This window comes from Quercus suber, unplaced genomic scaffold, assembly GCF_002906115.3.
Source record: "Quercus suber isolate HL8 unplaced genomic scaffold, Cork oak 2.0 scaffold_512, whole genome shotgun sequence".
Taxonomy (NCBI): domain Eukaryota; kingdom Viridiplantae; phylum Streptophyta; class Magnoliopsida; order Fagales; family Fagaceae; genus Quercus; species Quercus suber.
In genome coordinates this window covers 199,625-220,672 of record NW_027069961.1, presented here as the reverse complement: position 1 = coordinate 220,672, position 21,048 = coordinate 199,625, and the positions used below count along the sequence as shown (strand labels likewise).

The 21,048-nt window shown below is 33.0% G+C and overlaps 2 protein-coding genes and 1 long non-coding RNA gene across 5 annotated transcripts; 1 reads left to right on the top strand and 2 right to left on the bottom strand.

Moving 5' to 3' along the window:
• Positions 1–3,302: 3,302 nt before the first annotated feature.
• Positions 3,303–6,012, bottom strand: LOC112019886 (light-harvesting complex-like protein 3 isotype 1, chloroplastic). 3 transcript variants are annotated; one of them, XM_024052435.2, is made up of 3 exons: positions 4,952–6,012; positions 4,046–4,182; positions 3,303–3,702 (listed from the first exon to the last, which is right to left on the bottom strand). In XM_024052435.2, the coding sequence occupies exons 1-2, from the start codon at positions 5,307–5,309 to the stop codon at positions 4,085–4,087; spliced, it is 456 nt and encodes a 151-aa protein (XP_023908203.1). In that variant the 5' UTR covers positions 5,310–6,012; the 3' UTR covers positions 3,303–3,702; positions 4,046–4,084. The 3 variants fall into 3 exon arrangements, with proteins under 3 accessions (XP_023908203.1, XP_023908204.1, XP_023908202.1); XM_024052436.2 differs by having other exon boundaries at positions 4,082–4,182; XM_024052434.2 differs by lacking the exon at positions 4,046–4,182.
• A 105-nt stretch (positions 6,013–6,117) lies between these two features.
• On the bottom strand, positions 6,118–10,735 carry LOC112019877 (glutamate dehydrogenase A). Its single transcript, XM_024052419.2, has 9 exons — positions 10,432–10,735; positions 10,217–10,330; positions 8,407–8,628; positions 8,217–8,291; positions 7,959–8,075; positions 7,615–7,865; positions 6,875–6,950; positions 6,706–6,792; positions 6,118–6,580 (listed from the first exon to the last, which is right to left on the bottom strand). Exons 1-9 carry the CDS (start codon positions 10,537–10,539, stop codon positions 6,395–6,397), a joined length of 1,236 nt encoding a protein of 411 aa, XP_023908187.1. The 5' UTR covers positions 10,540–10,735; the 3' UTR covers positions 6,118–6,394.
• A 5,849-nt stretch (positions 10,736–16,584) lies between these two features.
• On the top strand, positions 16,585–18,079 carry LOC136061393 (uncharacterized). The gene is made up of 2 exons (XR_010625017.1): positions 16,585–16,770; positions 17,905–18,079. It is a non-coding gene; the product is annotated as an uncharacterized LOC136061393 (long non-coding RNA).
• Positions 18,080–21,048: the final 2,969 nt, after the last annotated feature.

The following is a 21,048-nucleotide window of genomic DNA, read 5'->3' as shown; positions in this document are numbered from 1 at the left end:
ATGATTTTAATTCAAGGTTAGCATGTAATGTTTGTTCAACAAGTACATGTAAGCCTCATGACTCATGAGTCATTACACATAAAAAATTATAAACTCATTATCTTTGCTAAAACGTAAGCCCCTGTGGTAGTGAGAATGGTTTGCAGGCAACCTAATTGCTATTTCACATCTTACTTAGGTAACGAGCTTGATTCACAAGAATCACTGTCACTTTGTATACAATAAAAATGATATAAGTAAAAATAAAAATAAATAAATAAATGATATAAGTAGTGAACTTAAAGTGAAAGTGGTCTTGCATTTTGATCTTCATTTTGAGGTTAATAAATAAATAAGTAAAATATATATATATATATATATATAAGAAATTTTAAAAAAGTATATATCAAATATGAACAAAAGAAAAGACAAAAATAACTATATTTTAATACATGATTACTCATCTAACGTGAAAGAATAAAAACAAAACGACAAACAAACACTAGAGGAAACAAAGAACCAAATATAGAAATTATTAAATCGTGCATACAGAAACAATTTTAACTTTTAAGGGATGTAAAGACTACTTTAATGACTTAATCATGGCCGGTTTGAGATATTTTGTAGCCTAAGGCGTCAGTGTTCAATGGGGGCCTCTTTTTATATAATTTAATAAGTCAATTGAAGTAATTTTCATTTATTGGTAAAAAAAATTTAAAAATTTGTTTTATCAAAAAATCTAAACCGTTTATTATAGTATCAAAATATTATATATATATATATATATAATAATGATAAAAGAAAAAATATAGCTCTCTCCGGTCCTCATTGTTCACATTGCCCTAAAATTGTAGCAGCATTCACCTAGCTAATGTGATGTAATAAAAGAGGAAAAGTAAAAAAATAAAAAATTTTTATGTACATCATGTGGGTGATGTGATAAGTTTAGGAAAAGAAATATTAAAAATACTAAAACACTTGACTGAATAATGACTAGAAATAAAAGGGTGAGGGGGTGACACCTTGACAGTAGGTGAAGCTGCTTTTTCAATATTTGGCTTCTGTTTTGTCTTCTACCACTGACATGAGAAAACAAAATTTTAGGAGAAAAAAGAAATAGATTGAGAGCTTAACACAAATCTGAAAGATTTTTTAGAACCAAACCTGAAGGGAGAAAAATCCGAACCACAACAAATTTCAAGCTGTTATAGAGAATTTAAATGGAGAGAATGGCAAAGTTTCTAGCAATGAGTATAAAAGTCTAAGGTTTGAGATTTAACTTTTTGGGTCTTTTGTTTTTAGTTTTTCTTTGTTGAGTCGTTAAGAGAGAGAAAGATTTTTTTTGTTTGTGTTTTGGGAGACGTAGTTGTACATTCTAATTAAAACTCCCACACAGAGATCAAACCGTCAAGAGCACAGCTCATGAAGAGATTGTTTTTTCTATTTTTTCTTTGATATAGATAAGAGATTATCAGTTCTCCTGCATAGTCCACAAATTTTTTTTTTTTTTAATGTTTTTTCTTTGATAAAAAATTTATTAATATGCATTAAATATTTGGAGCTTAATTAATACTTTTACACATAAAGAGATAATTTTATTGGTTTAAATTTAGGGGCCTTGTTTCACTTGGAGGCTTTAGACAATTGCATATACCGTACAACTAGCCATGGACTTAAGGCAAGGCTTAGGTATAGTATTTAGGTACTATTTCTTAAGTTCATCTCTTAAAATTTTGTTATGTAGATTTTTTCACATGAAATAAAAGTATATTTTTTTAGTTAAATAATCACGTGCCTAAGTTTTGTACCTGGACTTAATATAATGCTACATAAAAAACACGTTTTTGGTGATGCGCTTGTTAGTCCTTGATAGGTTATTAGGTTGTCTCTATTGCAAGAGTTAGCACAGGAGATTGAACAAAATCCATATTCATTGGTTTGGGGGCCAATAATCTATATCTATATAATATTTAAAAGTTAAAGTGTATCATTTTTTGTTACTACTCCTGTTGAGCCACATTAATATACACATTTCGGTTTAGTTTGTTCCATTTTTGTCCCTTTGGTCTAGTTCGGTCATTTTAGTCTACTTCAATCCAATTTAGTCTTTTTGGTCCACTTCAGTGATGCTTTGTAAAGAGAGCTTTGTGTAGAAAGAGGAGTCACTACAATTATGTCACATTCTTAATGTCATGTTGGATATTTGATAGGTTCTTGCTAAAATTACATATTTCTAATGTTATTAAAATCTTGTATTTTTTTTTCTTCTAATATAAGTGATGTATTCACTTATATATGCATTTCTCTAAAAATAAAAAATAAAAAATTACTTATATGTACTTTCTCTTTACACCATTCAAAATGTATAGAGGATGAACCATTTGTAAAAAGTACTAGAAGCAAATTTCAACCATATATTACATTATTTACAAAATATCTTGCTTTGTATAACAATTGAATGTAACATGTATTGTGTTTCCTTGAAAAAAGAAAGAAAAAACTTACAAAATTTAAAAAACTTTCAAATTATAAATATAAATAGCTTAATTTAGAAAATCTAATACATGTTGTATCAACAATACTTTGTTAGACCACCTCAAAAAAAAAAAAAAAAAAAAACTATACTTTGTTAGAAAATAATCACATCATTTTAAGAATGATTTGGAACTAATACTTATAAATCTCATATACTATTTTCATTATTCACTTAATAAAAAAAAATTGTTAATTTTTTTTTTTTTGCATCGCACTAGTTTGCGACTAATTTTTCAGTTTTCCTTAAAACCCATTTAGGGCCCGTTTGGATGCAGCTGAAAATTGAAAACTGAAAACTGAAAACACTGTAGCAAAATAATTTTTAAATGTGTGAATAGTATCGTGGGACCCACTTTTAATGAAAAAGTTGCTGAAAAGTGAAAATTGTGGGTCCGTGAACAGTACATATATATACTGTTCATTGACAAAAGTCAACAAGTGCGGCTACTGTTCATTGAACAGTAACCGCACAGTAACCGTGAACAGTGATTCACTCTTATTATACGGCTGAAAGCAAAAAAAAAAAAAAAAAAGAAGGAAAAAACGCAAACGTGCAATGCCAACGCTGGTCCCAAACGGTCTCTTAGTATGCAGGATAATGAAACTGCTTAGGCCTTTTCAATGCTTTCTCATTTATGTCTCCATATATTTCATCCCCACTTTTTTCACTTGACTACCTACTTATACCATTACACCGGCAATATCATAACTTGGTATCGCAAAAACTTTTCTACTAAAATTTATAGTTAAAGCTCTACTTGCCACAGCAATGCCAAATGAAAACTATATAGTCCAAAACAGTTAGCAGATGCATTATGAAATCATCATACAATTTTCCTTCACTTGCAATTTGCAAATCCGGTGCCTATTATAGTCCTAACTTTTGTAGCACAGTGAAAGAACAAATTTATAAAAGGAAGGCAAACTAAATTTTCTTTCAAGTATGCTGCAAAGCACCAACATTTTGGTCTTGCCATGATGCTTGCCACTGCTTGTCATAGAAGGTAGCCTCATCAGCTAGCTTCTTCATGTTCTCAAAATCTTCACTTCGTCTTAAAAGTATCACACTGATGACTGTCACAAAGAGTCCTGCCTTGCATATGAAATTGCTAGTTTGGCCTACCACATCAAGACCTGTGAATGCATCTACTAAGTATGCCATGAAGAATCCTACCATTATAGCTCGACCTACAAGAAGATACAAGAGAGAGGTAGTAATGCAAAGAAGTTTTTAGAATAATGGTTAAAATTTTCATTCTATAATAGTTTATGCTTTTGAGACAAGTGGTAATTTATCACATGGTCTTGAATTCAAATCCTATTTCACTCAACCTCCCATTTAAAAGTTTTAAAATCTCACTAGTTGAGTCTTACTTATTAGTGGATCTGGGCTCGCATGTGAGATGTGTTAGAATAATGATTGGCTAGTTTCATCATTTTCTAAAAAAACTGAAACTTTTAAGATAAGTGGTAATTATCAGAAGAGAATTGAAAAGTAGAAGGCCATAGGTGCTAGAAGTTTTGTAATAACCATTTATCAGCTCGGCTTCTGGGAGATAGGACCTACAAGTCATGCCCACCAAGGTATGATGGAAGTCCTAAAGAGCAATGGATCTTGGTTTGTGGCTGCTTCTGGATGCAGCTCAAGAAACTTCCTCCTCCTCGCTTCTACAAGACCAACATAGATGAATCATACAAAATGTTTAGAGATATTTTTTGTTGAACTTAGGCTTAGACTAATTGTTTATCGAGTAATAATTATCACATACTCGCTATTGGCTATTGCACACTCACCATATACAGAGTGTCACGTGGATTGAAAACACAATTTTAAAGGGAGTATGTAAGGAGCATGTAATAGCAAGTGTTGTAACAAGATTTTCCCTTGTTTATTAACCTTTGCAGCCTGTTAATGATATGGAAAATGTATAATTGAAGTTCAGGATTCCAGGTCAATGTAGGTATATATAACTGTTATTACCCACCGGTTTACAAGGACTTCATCTTTCAGCAAGGATTTACAGCATTTTAGAGAATAGAACCACCGGATGCTTATAGAATCACAGTTCAAACCCATATTCCATAGCATTTCCTTCACCTTCTAAAGGGTTTTAATGAGAGAGGAAGAGGTTTGCTTGATAAAAGAAAAAGTTTTCAATTCGAAAAGCATAGCATCATTTACTTGTGGACTTGATTTGTATGGGGTGTTTGCAATATTTATGTTAAACAGAATATTACAGGACAACTCAAAATTGTAATGTTGCCAAACATATCTGAGCAGAAGAGGTTGTGACAATTTTCTTTGCGACTAGTATAGCCTTCCTTGCCATAATGGATGTCAAACAATGAGTGAAGTCTGTGAACAATTTTAGTCTCGAGTGTTTTTTATGCAGAATAATTTTTACTTGTGAACCTCAGAGAGGAAGAGAAGCTGTACCTGCAACAATGACACCATCCCAGTCCATCTTCCCATCATGAACAAACATATTAAGATCCCATGTACCATTCTTCCATCGCTCATCAACAAACTTTGGACCACAAGGTCCGGTGTTTGTGTCTGAACCATGCTCCATCTCATCTTTGGCGTTGTTTGATTTTTCATTGTATGAAGCAGACTTCACATGGTGTTCTGCTGTGTTAAAACCTTTTTGGCCTTCAACATCCAGTGTAACAACATTTGCCACCTGCTTTGACCCCAAAGAGCGTGCAGTACCCGATTGAGGCTGTTGCTTCTTAGTGACATGATGTGTGCTGGATGCTATATGCAATGAGGAAGTAATGGCCATGGAAGCCATGGCTATTCTAAGATTGCTCTTCCTTAAGCTCTTGTTTTGGCCTATATCTTCATATCTAGTATCTTACGTACTTATTTTATTCTTTAAAATGGTCTAGATAGAAAGTATGGAAGAAGCCCATGCTTTGAAGTATAAAAGATTATCTTCCCTCCCCTGTTTTTGTCAGTGAAATTATGGGCAAGGTATTCTCTTTACATGTGAATTTTCAGACTTCAAGTAATTGACGGAATTGGCAATATCTGGTACATTGGTATGTATGACTTTAGTGAAAGTATGAACAAGTTGCACCCTTTATCAGGTATGAAACTACTTGCATTTATTCCCTGATTTGTTGCCACAAGTAAGACTAAATGGGATATTGTTGATGGCTTGATGCCACATCATTAATCTCAACCCTTAAAAAGGTGAAAAAAGGTAAAAGGATAAAAAGTTAAAGAGAGGTGCTTGTTATTGGTTCTAATTTGAACCTATCACTGAAATTGTTTTTCTACTCCACCAATAACAACCCGTAACAACTTGCCATAGAGGATTTATCGTGAAAATGTTGTAAATATAGCATTTCTCAAAATTAAAACATGAAAATATTTTGTGAGAGGGATGAGAGGTATTGCACCCAGTGGGTATTGCATTGGATCTCAGTCCGATAACAAAGTTCAGTTTTCAAAAATCTTGAAACTTCAAAAGCTATGGCAAATGATTCGTTAATCCAACAAGTACAGAGCCTGACAATCAATCAACTAGAGCACATATTATTCACCATTAAAAGTGCAGATATGATTAGACTTTTTGGAAAATCAAGAACCATAAGTAGTGGCTGAAGGCCAAACTTAAATTAATCTGTTGATTTCAAATGGAATATGCAAGATAGCATTTCAGTCCCCAACAAAAATGATAATGATAACAACAATAACAATGACTAACACATCTTCAGACAAATTGCTGGTAATAATTTTCTATTGTCTAACAAATCTGTTAGATAGCGGGGTGTAAGAATAGCTTCCAAGCTTACTTTCTTCAGCTGTGAATAGGGATAAGGTTGAAGATGAATCAGAAATGGAAAAAACAGAAGACTGAAAAGAAGCAATTTATGCTTCCCAACCCCTTAAGACAGTGGAACGTGCAACCCGGTTTACCCCTAGTGTAAAAGCACCCATCCGGAGATTACAATCATGTGATTTGCACATATTCTTGACATTTTGAAAACCTCGAGTCATGTACCTCCTAAGCTCCCTATTTACCTTCTCTTCATCCCACATAAAACCTTGAATATTCTGCAAAATAATCAAATTGCATCATGTAACAGTCCTTAAATGTAACGAATCTATTTGAGCATATGACATACACCCATTGCACATATGTCATAGATTTCATACGGAGAAAATATCTGTTCTGTTACCTGAACCCACTCAAAATAGCTAACAGTCACACCCCCAGCATTTGCATATATGTCGGGGAGTATTAAAACTCCCTTCTTACATAGAATCTGCAATAACATAATCTCATGCATCAGAATTCTATAACTTTTCATCACATGAATGTCCTAAAAACCCAAAATGCAACTTTACCTTGTCTGCTTCTGGATCAGTAGGATGATTTGCAGCCTCTATAATGTACTTAGCTTTCACCTCTGCAGCATTTTCCCTTCAAAGGATGAATGAAAATTTTTAGGCAAAAAGATTTTGGATGTGATAAATCAGAAGATTAAACTAGAAACATATCCTCTTTTATTTTCCCACAAAACATTGCAAAAGCTAAAATCAATTCTAATCAGCAACAATATTTCAACTCTCAAAGCACTATCAGTTATGAAGTAGTTTTTAAGGAGGGCATAAGATATCAGGTGAACTATATGGATTGTTTCATTTCTTTTTCCCTAAATAAAATAGCAACTACACAATGTACTATTACCTAACATCTGATATAGTTTGGTACCATACAAATGGAAGAAATCTGAGTCCTGACTAAAGAAAAAGATATGGGTGATGAACATAAATAACATAAAAATCAACTAAAACTCAATTGAACTACGTTAAAGAATGTTAAAGTAAAAGGACAAATGAAGCTTTAATGGATAATCTGCACTTGCATGCATTCTCACGCACACACAAATGAAGTATTAGCATAACATTAGTGCCAATGTTCTCTTGTCATGTGAAATATCGTCAGTTTCTTAAATAATTAGGGGGTTGTCTCCTGTCACTGACATTGGAGAAGTAACAGTGTCCATTAAAAAATAAACTATCAACATGCACTACTGTTAAAGAAATAAAAAGGTAGGAATGAATTTCTTGCACAAGGTCCTAACCTGTTCAGAACTCCACCTAGAGCACATGGGATGAGAACATCACATTCATGTACAAGCAGTTCGTGAGCATCCATGGCATCTCCACCATTGAAATCTTTTAAACTGCCAGTTCTTTCTTTATGCTTAAGCAATTCCTTTATATCAATTCCACTTGGGTTCTTAACTGCACCAGTGATGTCACTCACTGCGATGACTTTACCACCTTTCTCATGAATTAGCCTTGCCACCCAGGAACCCACATTTCCAAATCCCTACAAATTTACATGTTTAGAAATATATGAAAAAATTTCAACTATGAAGGCATTTTAACTATTATAAGACAGACAAATAATGTACAAATCTACCTGAATAGCAAATGTCAAATCCTTGATTGACTTCCCGTGCTCAGTAAGTAATGCTTCTGTAGCATAAACAACACCACGCCCAGTTGCAGCCTCTCTACCCAGTGATCCACCAAGATCCTAAAACCACAATTATAAACATATGAGAGAGAGAGAGAGAGAGAGGGAGAGAGAGAGAGAGTGGTTTATCTCTGATAAGTTTCAACAGCATCTATTCCAAATTTAACAAACAGATTACTTCTTTTTAGTCTCAGTACTTACTATGGGCTTTCCTGTCACAATAGCTGGTGAGTGGCCATGAAATTTTGAGTACTCATCCAAAATCCATGCCATAGTCTACACAAATAGTTTTTTGATGTGTAAGAGTGAAGGGTAATCAGCTCCTATAAGAATAGTTATGGAAAAGTATAGAATCATAAAAAAAAAAAAATCAGCAGGGCTTTCATAAAACCTGAGCATTGGTGCCCATGTCTGGCGCAGGAACATCAGTATGAATTCCAATGAGGTCATGAATTTTCTGAGTAAAGACCCGGGTAAGACGCTCCAACTCACTCTTACTTAAGTCCTTTGGGTTGCATCCAATCCCACCCTTTGCTCCACCATATGGAATGTCTACCACAGCAGTCTTCCAAGTCATTAGTTGAGCCAATGCATTCACTTCATCAGGGTCAACCTTTTTAAAACAAGCTTATCATTAGTCCGCAGAAAGAATTCTCTGTTTGTGTAAATCTAGAAGATCAGTACAATCATTTATTCTGAAAAAAAAAAAAAAAGAAAAAAAAAAAATCCTTGGGGATTGCAGATACATCTGGAAGCAACTTCCAGAAGAATGATACACGAATCTATAACCTATAGAATTCTAAAGTTCTAGTTTTAAAAATCTCTAGCTATTTAGTTTACTACCAAATCCCTTAAGGGATCAGTAACTGCCAAACTTTCTGCAGAAGTTAAAAACTTAGAAGATGATTAAGGATTGTGTTTGATCCAACAACTTTTTTTTTCTTCTAATGAACAAAAATTATTAAATAATTGCTCTTGCACCACATATGTTTCAAGAGAACGAAAATAAACCACAATGACAATTTTCTTTTCTGCTAGGTAAAACTCTTGGGGGGATTTGACCACCAGACATGCCCTTCCACTAGGGAGGGAAGTGCCAATTGGCATAAAGAAATGCCATTGGCAACCACAATAACATTTAAAACCAAACAAAAGACAACTTTTAACTTTATATATGGCATATTTATATAAAGCCACAGCTGTAAACATACTGTTTATGCAGTACAATAATCAATGAACAATATCTCTTATATTGAAATACAAATCCTCTGTCTCACATTTTGTGTTCCATCTAATTACTTCAATCCTAATTTAAAGTAGCAGTGGTCCAAGCTATGCATTAAACCCAGAAAATCATCCTACTTCATTTAATCAACATTTGATTTCAAAGGCAGAGCTTATAGAATAAGACATATTTTGTAAATCAACATGTTCTCCCAGTTCCTCAAGAAATCCAACTGATGTTTTGTATCCAAATTATGATTCTCAAAAAGAAAAAAAGAAATAAAAATGTGGCAAAATTATAGACATTCCATCAACTGTTTAGCTAGACCAAGCTAATCTTTGATAGCTAACTACAAAAGCAAAATTCTTCCAAGACATTAACCTTGCTATCAGATAATAATATTAAGGTGGGTCTTAAATAAAATTATAACATAATGATTAGTGACAAACTTAACGGAGTCAATTTTACTTTCACCCCCATCAATTCCTACATTATTGAGCCGTGTTTATTACGTATAAACTGTTTTACAAAGTTTTACACGCATCTAATAAAGCAACTGAAAAGTTTAACCCTACCAAATTTGTAATCTCCCCATCCACTAAACCTCCATTCTATTAGCAGAATGCATCCAAAAAGTGGGTTTTAACTTTTTTTTTATGAAGCCATAGCAAAAAACAAAAAAAAAAAAAAACAAAACAAAAAAAACTTTATGTGAAGTACACCTTAATGTCGTGGTTTATTACTTTATTCCGAAGGAACCTTAGATTAAACTATAGAGTTTGAAAAAAAAAATTTCTAAAAAGGACCCAAAATCCAAAAACCCCGAAAACCCAAATAACAAGATCCAGTGATTCAGCAAAAGATTAAGAAACAAAAACAAGTTAACATCAATATCCAATGGAAACAAACAAAAATCTTAGAACCGACACAAGAAGAAAGTTTGAACAGAAACCAAAAAAAAAGTGAGAACACAGACCTCGGGATGATATCTGATCCCTCCCTTCATGGGCCCACGTGCATTGTCATGTTGTACTCTGAACCCAACGTACGATACCAGACTCCCATCATCCTTGGGGATCGTGCACTCCACCTAACCATAATCAAACACACACACACACTGTTAAATTTTCTTGGAAAACAAACAATACCCATGAACTGAAACAAACAAAAAAAAAAAAAAAAACTCCAAACCTTGATCTCCCTGAATGGGATCAAGAGGCTCTTTTCAATCTTTGAGTCCAGCCCAAGTAAACGTGAAGCATGGCGAAAATTACGGTTGGTTGCGGCTAGAGCGTTCATTGTTGGATTATTGGTTGGATAGGTAGAAAATTTGAGAGGAGAGGAAGAAGAAAGAAAGAAAGAAAGGAGAGTTATAGTGAGAGAGTAAAAGAAGGAAATTTGGACTGAGAAAGAATGAACGTGTGTGTGAGTGTGTAATGTGGGAATATAGAGAAATATATATAGAAAGATAAATTGGGAAGGAAGAGTGTAGAGACTAGTTCAATGGGTGTGCGTGTGAAGTTGGTGAGAGTGGTCAAGGAGTTTAAGAGAGAGGAAAAGCTAAATATGGTGACTAATACTTGTTGGATGATGTTGCCATAAACTTCCAAGTTGGATCATTATCAAGATAATTTTTCCACATTACAATAATACCCTCGTCCTAAACTTTTTTTTTTCTTTTAAATTTTTATTGGGTATGTTTTGTTATGTCTTAAAAAAGAAAATTCATGTGGGCTTTGCTAGAAGTCTTGGTTGCACTAATAGCTTCCTGGCAAAATTGTGGGATTTAAGAGATGGTCTTATTTTGGCCAAGGACCTAAATTTTAATAGTTTTATTGTCAAGCTGGATGCTAAGATTGTTGTCCAACTTATGAATAACAATTTTGTCAATATGCTAATGGAGCCTCTTTTAATTGACTGCATGACCCTCTAGCGAGCGATCCCCAACAAACGGATTGAACACACCTACCGCGAAACAAATCAATGCACGGATGCTCTAGCTAGAATAAGAGCTAGGCGTAACTTCTCTTTTGTTGTTTTTGTTGAACCACCACATGCGGTGGAATTGTTGTTAGCTCATGATAAAGCTAACACCTTTTGAAATAGACTTGTTGCTTCTAATCTTTAATATATAAGTACCCTTTTCAGACCAAAAAGAAAAAAAAGAAAAAAGAAAATTCATATGAGAAATCCTAATCACAATCCTTTTTTTAAAAAGAAATTTGCAACAATTACGGTCCTTGTCAATCAGAATTTTAACGCCCTTATTTTCACTCTCTTTACATATGGGTCCCTTATAGAGGCACAACATCAGTGGCGGCTCTAGAAATTTTGTTCAGTGTATTCCTTAAGAAGTATAAATTATATAATCTTATTTCTTTTTAGCCTTTAGGTAATTATGTTTGATTCAATGTTATTAATTCCATTTCATTCTGGCCATAATGGCCAGAAAATACTGTGCTGGCAAACAAACCAGAGCAGTAACCCACCCTATTCCACTTCAGAAAAAATTTCAAGTCATTCCAGTTTATTTTGGGTGTTTCGTTAAATACAGGCCGAAATTCAAGATTCGACTGGCATGAAATTTGTGCTTAAAAAAAAAATTGTTCTAAAAACCAAAACAAATTTGCATTTTGTAAACCAAAAAACCTCAAAAGGAAAAAAAATGAAAAGAAAAGAAATGAACAAAGGTACCTGTACAACTAAAAAAAAAAACGTATTGAGAAATTTGAGACTCAAAACTTGAGAAGAGACATTGCCGCACTGGTACTGGTAGAAGACATAAAAGTTACGAATAAGGAGGAATGCAAAACGTAGATATAAAAGTATAGATGAAGATGTGTTAAAATTTAAAAGTCTAAAGTGTAAAAATTGATGAATCAGAAGACGTGTGTGGTTAAGAATAAAAAAGAAAAATAATTAACAATGAGAAGTAATATATGTTTGGTGAGGAAAAATAATACTGTAATAAAAAATAATAAAAAGTTGAAAATTGTGTTGTATTGGGTAGTGTGCTTAGTCAAAGAAATCAAGCCAATGCCTAGCTTGTAGTAGTTTTATTATAATTTTTTTTGAGTTTTTTTCTTTTTGATTGAAAGACCCCAATATAATGTTAAGTTGCTTAAATTATGGACTAGAATTTAGTTTTATTGACATAAAAAAAAATTCAGAGTGGTCCCAATTTTTTTTTAAAGATAAATAATTATAAAATTTTAAATTATTATATATATATATATATATTTCACGTCAAGGTGGTCTTGGGACCAACCTGGCCATAAGGTGGCACTGCCACTGCCACTGCCTAGCCCATAGTAGTTTATATATATATATATATATATGTATGTATATTTTTTAGATTTTTTTTTTTTTGAGTTTTTCCTTTTTGATTGAAAGACGTATATATATATATATATATATATGTGATAAATTCAAGAAAAAATTTAAACTCAAAACTACATATTTTGATACCATAATAAATTAAACCATTAGGAAGTAATAAATTTAATTATAATTTTAACACACTTCTTTTTTTAATGTTGTGGACCTGTGGTAGGTTAGGTAAAGTACAATGTGAGAAAATTAGGGGTGGATACCTAATATTAGAGGAAATATCCTAGGTAACACATAAAACAATGAAGTATGGACACAATTCACTTAAAATTTTGAGTTTGTTGGCTGAATATTGCAGAAAATCAAGTTTATTTGTGATATAGGTACTATTCAAAGTTATTTGGAAAACTGAGAAGAGAAGCAAAATTTCGGCAATCTTGTTGCCAAAATTCTAACAAAAAAAAGGACGAGAGAGGAGAGAGAAATGATGTGATAGTGGAGTGAGAAAATAATTGAATTTCGGTAATGAGGTTATCAAAATTCCTTTTGCCCGATTTTTGCTGCCCAAATCGATGAAGTGCCCGAAGTAGCAATGCTCTCGAAAGGGAAAAAACCAATTGTGGCAACCAAGTTGCCAAAATTCAAGGAGAGTGAGGAGAGAGAAAAAAGGATTGTGGCAACCAAGTTGCCCAAAATAGGATGAACAAAAAAAAAAAAAAAAAAACCCAATTGTGGCAACCAAGTTGCCAAAAATGAGAGAAAAAAAAAAATTTGTGGTTGCGGAAATAGTGAAGGATGTAATAGAAATTTTGGCAATAAAGCTGCCGAAATTTCTATTAAGTCGCTGCAGTCATGTCTTTCACTTATGATTCAATAGGCATTGGTCTATCTATTGCAAAAATAGCAGGGTAGCAATAATGCACATTTATCACACATAAAGAAAATATGTAGCATATAGCATGCAATGTTTCTTATTAATTTTCCTTGGATTATATTTAGTAAAAGAAAATTTTTGTCAATTTTCTAAGCTATTTTGTAGAAGGGAGATATGGTAGGACAAGCATCACTGGTGTGACTGTTGGAGTAGACGTGGCAACAAGTTCACAGAAGGCATGGAATAGCTTTGGGAACATTTTTTGGCAACTTGACAATTCTTTTTTCTTTTTCTTTTTTTTTTCTCTTATTTTTGGCAACTTGGTTGCCTTGATTTCTTTTTCTCCCTTACAATTTCGGCAACTTGGTTGCCACAATTGGTTTTTTTTTTCATCCCATACACAATCATTTTTTCTCTCTCCTCACTTCTCTTGAATTTTGGCAACTTGGCTGCCACAATTGTTTTTTTTTTTTTTCTTCTTTTGAGCACTTCTCCTTTGGGCACTTCATCAATCTGGGCAGGCAAATTCGGGTAGAAGGAATTTCGGTAATCTCATTACCAAAATTCAATTCTTTTCTCACTTCACTATCACATCATTTCTCTCTTCTCTCTCATCTTTTTTTTGTTAGAATTTCGGCAACGGGATTGCCGAAATTTGCTTTTCTCTTCAATTTCTCAAATAATTTTGAACAGTACCTATATCACAAATAAATTTGATTTTCTGCAATATTTAGCCAAAAGACTTCAAAATTTTAGAATTCATAATATATTTTTTAGTTTAGTAATTATTGTTTCAAAATTAACAATTAAATATTTAGAATGATTCCATTAAAATTTTTTTTTTTAAATTGATGAAAAGTGGGGGTAAATATGGGAATTTGATAGTTTTTTGTCTGGTAGTTTTTTTCTTTGTTTTGTGGAAAAGGGGAAAAAGATGAATCATGTAAGTAAAGCCATCCAAATTGGAAGGCGCATAAATTCGAGAAGTCAAAGCAAAGGTGGTGGTGTGGTGTGGTGTGGTGTGTCTAGTCATTTCCATGTAGCTGGGAAAGATCTGGACCGTTCATATGATGCTGTCAGCTTTAACAAAATAATTAACGGCGAATCACTTTTTCCACGTGGCTTTTGATTCTTTGAAAGTTATTTTTGGAAGGTATTGTAATTGGGTTACACACATTGGAGGCTGTGACGAGGCGCCGCGGCCAGTAGCTTTCCACGAAATTAGGGGGTTGGCAGTTTCGCCGCGTCTTGATGACGTGGACTGGTAGATGAAATTGCCAGCTTTACAAGTGTCCAACTAAAAATAAAAAAAGCAAAAAAAGGATAAAATATATTATTTATGAGGTGGCACCACACCACAGCCATGTCACACTTTACGATCTTATCTCTGTGTGAGACAGATTTTTACTACTCACACCACTTTACGTGAATGAATTGTGATATAAGTTGTGTTATTTTATTTGATGCCGGTATTGCTTTTTTTTTTTTTGTTAAAGCTTTACATTATTTAGTAGAAAAAAGAAAAAGTTTACTTGTAGTACTATGACTAGTTTTTGGTTTCCCTTGGACTACGAGTAATTGGCAGGACCACTACTTTGAAAATCAATATTATATTAGTTTTCACCAACCTTTCTTTCTCTTCTTGCTTTATTTTATTTTACTTCGAAAATGAATACAATATTAATTTTTCTTTAAAAAAGAAAAGAAAATTAATTTGTAAAGTAGATGGAGATTTGAACTCTAACTCTTCTAACAAAGAAGATCGTTATTAATAATATTCAATTTTAAGGCCATTGGTATCTTCATTTTGGTATCATCATTCTTATTTTTTAGCCAAATAACTATGTAATTTGTCTCTCATAAAAAAAAAAAAAATGTAATTTGTCAAGCATTCTCCCTATTTTTTTTTATTTAAAAAACTTAGGTATAATTCTTTAAGTGCAGTATAATTTTCCTTATTATGATTTGGCTCTATGACAATTTGGTTTACAAGTTTTCAATTTTTATATTTGACTACCTAAAATTTGGATTACAAACGAATCGTTAAGGTTCTGTTCAAAGTATTCCTAATTATTTCATTTTAATACAAATCTTAGAGAGTCTAATGTAACAATAGAAAACTTACGGGGCATAATTGTGATTGGTTCAAATCGAATTTGTTTGTCCAAAAAATGCAAAAGTCTATTAATCTAGACAAAACCCATCATAATTGATATTTATCATTAAATTAAGACATCAATAAACACCTTTTTAATGTAGGTAACATTCGAATTTAGGTTCTTTATTCAACGATAAATGGCTTTACCGAAAGACATGAATTTAATTTAAAAAAAAAAAAAAATCACACACTCAACATCTATATTGATCTAAAGTGAAACTCTACACATACACTTCACTCTTTTATCTATAAATATCTCTATTTTATCCCAAAAGAAAAAGAAAAAAAAATCTAACACAAGGAAGCTATACAACTCAAGTGAATTTAAGTGGATTAGCTAACGTCTCAATTAATATGAATTTTAAACTAAAGTGATATTATATAACGCACAGTCAATTTAATGCAAATGGAATCATGACTTGCATTATCGAAAAATGTTGTACAAGTATGAAATAACAAAATTAGTTTACTCCTATTTGCATTAAAGGGAACTAGGGGCGGCTTTGTGCATTTTAGGGCCTATGCCAAAGACTTTAAAGTAAAATCCAGTGATATTAACCCCAAAAAATTAAAGAGGTTTGACCTTCTTTTATTATTATTATTTACTTTTATGGTTTTTTTTTTTTGGTTCTGTTTTGTTGAGAGAGAAAGAGTGAGGGAGAGAGATTTTAGCTTTTAGGTAAAAAGAACTTATTTTTTCTGTTTTTTATAGTTTGGTATAATTCATTGGTCTTCTTCCTTCCACTAAGACGTTTTTCCTCTTATGTTTTAGCTATATTTTTGGCATCCTTTCCCCTTTTTTTTCCTCTCTCTCTCTCTCTCTCTTAGAAGTTTGTTTTCCTTATTTTTTGGCTATATTTTGGACATCCTATCCCAATTTTGTTTTTCACTTAGATGTTTGTTTTTGTTTTTGTTTTTGTTTTTTTTTTTTTTTTGGGGGGGGGGGGGGGGGGGGGTGCCACCGCCTGCTGCAGAAGGGGGAGGGGGGTGTCAAGAAGATTTTTGCTTTTCTTAATGATTGAATGGTCCACCATTCTTTATTATAATTCATTTGTGGATTTACATAATTATTTCCTAACAAAATCGCAGGTATCCTCATTGCTTATTTTTTCTAGAACTTCTCCAAAATGCTAACTTCCGCAATGCAATGGCACATCCTGGCAACAAGGTTAAAATCTTCTGTTTTCATATTGCCCCTCTCAAATGAAATCATTTAATATCTCCTTTGAAATTTCCATGGTGATTCAAATATATTTCTGAGATCAGCTACATGATCCTCTCAAAAGTCACATGTTATTTGCATTCCTTTTTAGATCTCTTAATAATGCTTTGGCATTCATGTTAGCTCTTTTTACATTTTTTTTCTATACAATTGTAGAATGTGAGTTATGATTTATACTTTATCCTATAATTGGTGATGCAATTTTTTTAAGTAAATTTACTCGTACACCTAGTGGGTCATGAACCAGAACCTCACCTTCCACCTTGCTAAAGAGAGGAGATGCCGTTTGAGCTAAAGCTCACCAGCAAGATTTGATCCATCTTTATTATTATTTTGACCAGAACCTCACCTTCCACCTTGTTAAAGAGAGGAGATGCCATTTGAGCTAAAGCTCACTGGCAAGATTTGATCCATCTTTATTATTATTTTGCAGGAGGTACTCTGAATGATAGTTTAGTTATAACCATTGTTAATGTACCTTCTCTTTCAATCAAATGTTCTATTGAAAGTTGCTTGATAGTGTGTCACATGTCTGCCTGTTGCATTTTAAACCTAGCACAGATCAAATTCATCAAACCAAATAACTTAGCATTATAGTAAGGATTTCTTTTATAAGTAAAAATAACCCTTGCCAAGAGCCTTGTGAATTGTAACTCAGTGGCATTGATTTGGCCTCATTTGTGAGGAGAAACAAGGTTTGAACCCCCACACCCCCCTGGGGCATGTTGTAACAATTGAATTATAAAAAAATTACCTTTTCATGAAAGAAGGTGGTTCCAATACACAGGAAGTGTGTGAAAACTACTACTAAATAATTCTAATCTGAAATTCAAAAGATCTAAAAAACATGAGGAAGTTATGGTGCCTAAAGCGTTCATCCAGTCAGACATTGGGAGGTGGAGGTACATATCTTGACTGTTTAGTAGTTACCTGAACAAGATGACAACCAAAATATCTTAATGGTCCGTGAAAGAGATTTTTGCATTTTTCCTCTTCTCATCTCTAGTAATTCATAACGATATATTTATACAACTTCTCAGATAAATTCAAAGTCAGTTGAAACTTCTTGGAACTTTTCAGGAATTGGCACATAGGCAGCAATTCTACTTCTGGAAGAATTATAGGAGCAATCGATTGAAACATATTATGCCAAGACCCCTTCCTGAACCCGTTGTTGCACCCCCTGCTTCTGCTCCACCTCAGCCACCTGTACAACCTGTGCCACCTGCTCCAGCTACAACTATTGCTGTTACGGTACCACCTGCTCCAGCCCCTTCTCCTATGCAGTATGCTATCCCCCATGGATCTGCTCTTGCAAAAAATGATATGAGGAGTAGTGGGGTAGAGCGAAGAAAAAGAAAGTATGCAACTTAAATTTTAGCAGATGATAAAATTATGGAGCCTTTATCTCTTTCAGTTCAAATATACATATTATCTACATACTGCTCAAAGGACTTTGAGAGACCAACATTCTGATATATATATATATATATATATATATATATGTTGATTATTGCAGGAAAGAAGGATAACTTGCCTTCTGTCATGTAATGACAGAGAAGGGGAATCAGAGGTAATGTTCGTGTCCCTCCACATTTACGCAATTGAAGAGGAAATTGATGCAACTTTTCTATTAAAAATGTTGATACTATGATTGGCACCTTTGTAATAACATAAAGCCCATTTGTTTCCTATGTATTAATTATTTATTTAGATATAGCATGTTGTCAATTCTGAATAGACACATTTACTAGATCAATTTTATGCTTCTTGAATGATGTTCAAGTATTTCATGATAGTCCTTCTCCAAGCACCTCTTGTCTGTGTCTGTGAATTACAAAAATGATAATACAACTGACATAATCTTTGAAACTTCTCAAAAATGCTTGAAATTGTATGTATGGAGGGGTTGAATTCCATGATGACAAAGCTTGGGTGCAGAACTCTTAAGGAACTTGGGCACCGTCTTTTTCATAGTTTTTTGTTTACTCAAGTTTATTTTATATGAAGTAAATTTACTTTGAAGTTGTGGGAGGGAGCTTGGGGACTCACATCTAGTGTCTCCCTCCCAGTGTTTTTAGATTCCATTTCGTCTTGTACATGGTGTTGAGTCTTTCGTATTTTCTTGGCTACCTCGTGTTTTTTTTCCATGTAGTAGTCTTTTTTTTTTTAATGAAATTTTATCTTACCTATCAATTTTTTTTTTTGTTGAGAGAATCAAATCCTGATAGCCAGCTTTCTCACTCTAAATTTCACCCTAATATAATTACATCCTGATGTGGTATGGAAGCTTTCTCATTGTAAATTTACCATTACAGCGAGGGATGAACAATAATCTAGAGTTCTGATTCAAAAAATTTTGTGCAACTGTCATATTTATATCCTCTTGGGTTTCAGTCAATGTTTCTTTTTGTATTGCTTGTCTCAAATTATATTGAGCTTAAACTGTGGGAGTGAGACCTATGAATAAAAACACCCAAAATTACTATATTTACAACTAGGGTGATGCCATAGAGAGCCTTTTCTCGAATGAGAACAAGGTCTGGATCTTAAGATGTGTATGAGATTGGAGTGTGGAAACAGAGGTGCAAAATGCTCGGTGTAATTGACTGTAAGTGGTATGATATCTATAGCGTGGGTTAAAGTTTACGAGGAAAATCTGGGAATTTATCACACTTATACATGCCCCATTTGTTTCTCTTTTTATTATTATTATTATTTTCTTTTGGCCATTCTGTTTCATGAGACTAGTTACAACTTTTCAAAATCAAACTTCTAATTATGATTCATCTAATTTCTTGAGAAATTAGACCCTCCCCCCCCCCCTCCATATGATTTTCATAGTCTGTGTTTGTTAGTAAATGGATTTGGATTTTGAATTTTTGAATTTTTTTTTCCCTCGTGTTCAGAATCCAGACCCATTACCACTCACGAGAAAGCCGTTAATTAAATTTTAAAAAGTTAGGCCTCAACATAAATTTAATGCAATTCTCTTGATTTAGCTTCCTAAACCTTCTCAAAAAAGAAAAGCTTCTCTATATCCTAGAAAGTTTTTTTTTTTTTTTTTTTAATAATTAAATAGTNCGTCTTCTCTAATATATTTTAAGACCAAAACTACTTTAAACTAAAATATTGAACATTAGAACCAACTCTTCCATGAAACGTTTTTTTAGGAAGAACTCTTTTACGGAACGTGAAATAAAGCAGAGGTGGTTGAGAGGAAGTATTAAGCATAGGCAACTTGTAATACTATAAGACTTTCAAAAGAAGAAACTCTATATATAACCTTTATAATAAAGCCTTATGGATAGAAACTTTTGTAAAAATATAATTGACAGTTGTAAGGAAGCATTTTTATATAAGAAGAGGGGAAAAAAAACACGTCCACGTATCTTTGCGCAATTAGATATGTATGTATGGTTGAACATAATTGAATCAGCTTAGGTTGGCTATGCACGAAATTGGATACATTGTACTATCTAGGCTCAAACAATTCACGTTACTTTGATTATTGATTACCATAATGCTCGTTTTTCTCAAGTACAATTGGTACCAGGGAGTTCATGCATGCAATGACAGAAACACGATTTTCATAACAGCTATTAGTACCTTACAATATGAGTCAATAATGACACCTAGATTCAATCCATATCTGTATTTCTAGCTCACTGTCTTTACTTCAATTCATTTGGTTCACTTTCTGTAATTAATATTGCTGTTATATACTTAACAGTTCTTTATATTTCCTTTTTTTTTTTTTTTCCAATTTTTATATTCTTATTGTACTTAGAGAATACTACTCAAATTCTGCATTTAAGTCCTCGTAAATATGAGTCCTACTATAAATAAGACATGGGAATTCAAAGTCAGATAGATGATTGATGTGAAATATTGTTCATCAAATTTATTTATTCCGAGTGTTCTTTCCCCTTAAAACCTTGATGCTAAATACTTTAAAGTTGGAGGCCGAATGTGATTTATCGGTGGTAAGATAAAGTTGAGCCACAACAAAGAAGTCAGAGACTCACAAAATGAGGTTCTTGTCCTTGATGGCCCACCATTATTTCTTTGAAACTTGTGGGATGATCGAACATAAATATATAAACAAAAAAAAGTGAATTATTGGTGGGTCATTGCCCACATGTTAAGGAAATTGGGCAACCTTTTTAGTGCTATTGCTCACATGTTTAAGAAGAAAGTTTTATTTCATTTCTTTAGCATGAT

Coding starts and splice junctions, on each gene's coding strand:
- LOC112019886 (XM_024052434.2), bottom strand. CDS start 5,309: ATGGCTTCCATGGCCATTACTTCCTCATTGCATATAGCATCCAGCACA. Junction 3,703..4,951: donor GGATGGTGTCATTGTTGCAG/GTACAGCTTCTC, acceptor ATCTTCTTGTAG/GTCGAGCTATAATGGTAGGA.
- LOC112019877 (XM_024052419.2), bottom strand. CDS start 10,539: ATGAACGCTCTAGCCGCAACCAACCGTAATTTTCGCCATGCTTCACGT. Junction 7,866..7,958: donor ATTTGACATTTGCTATTCAG/GTAGATTTGTAC, acceptor GTAAATTTGTAG/GGATTTGGAAATGTGGGTTC. Junction 6,581..6,705: donor GCTATTTTGAGTGGGTTCAG/GTAACAGAACAG, acceptor ATTATTTTGCAG/AATATTCAAGGTTTTATGTG.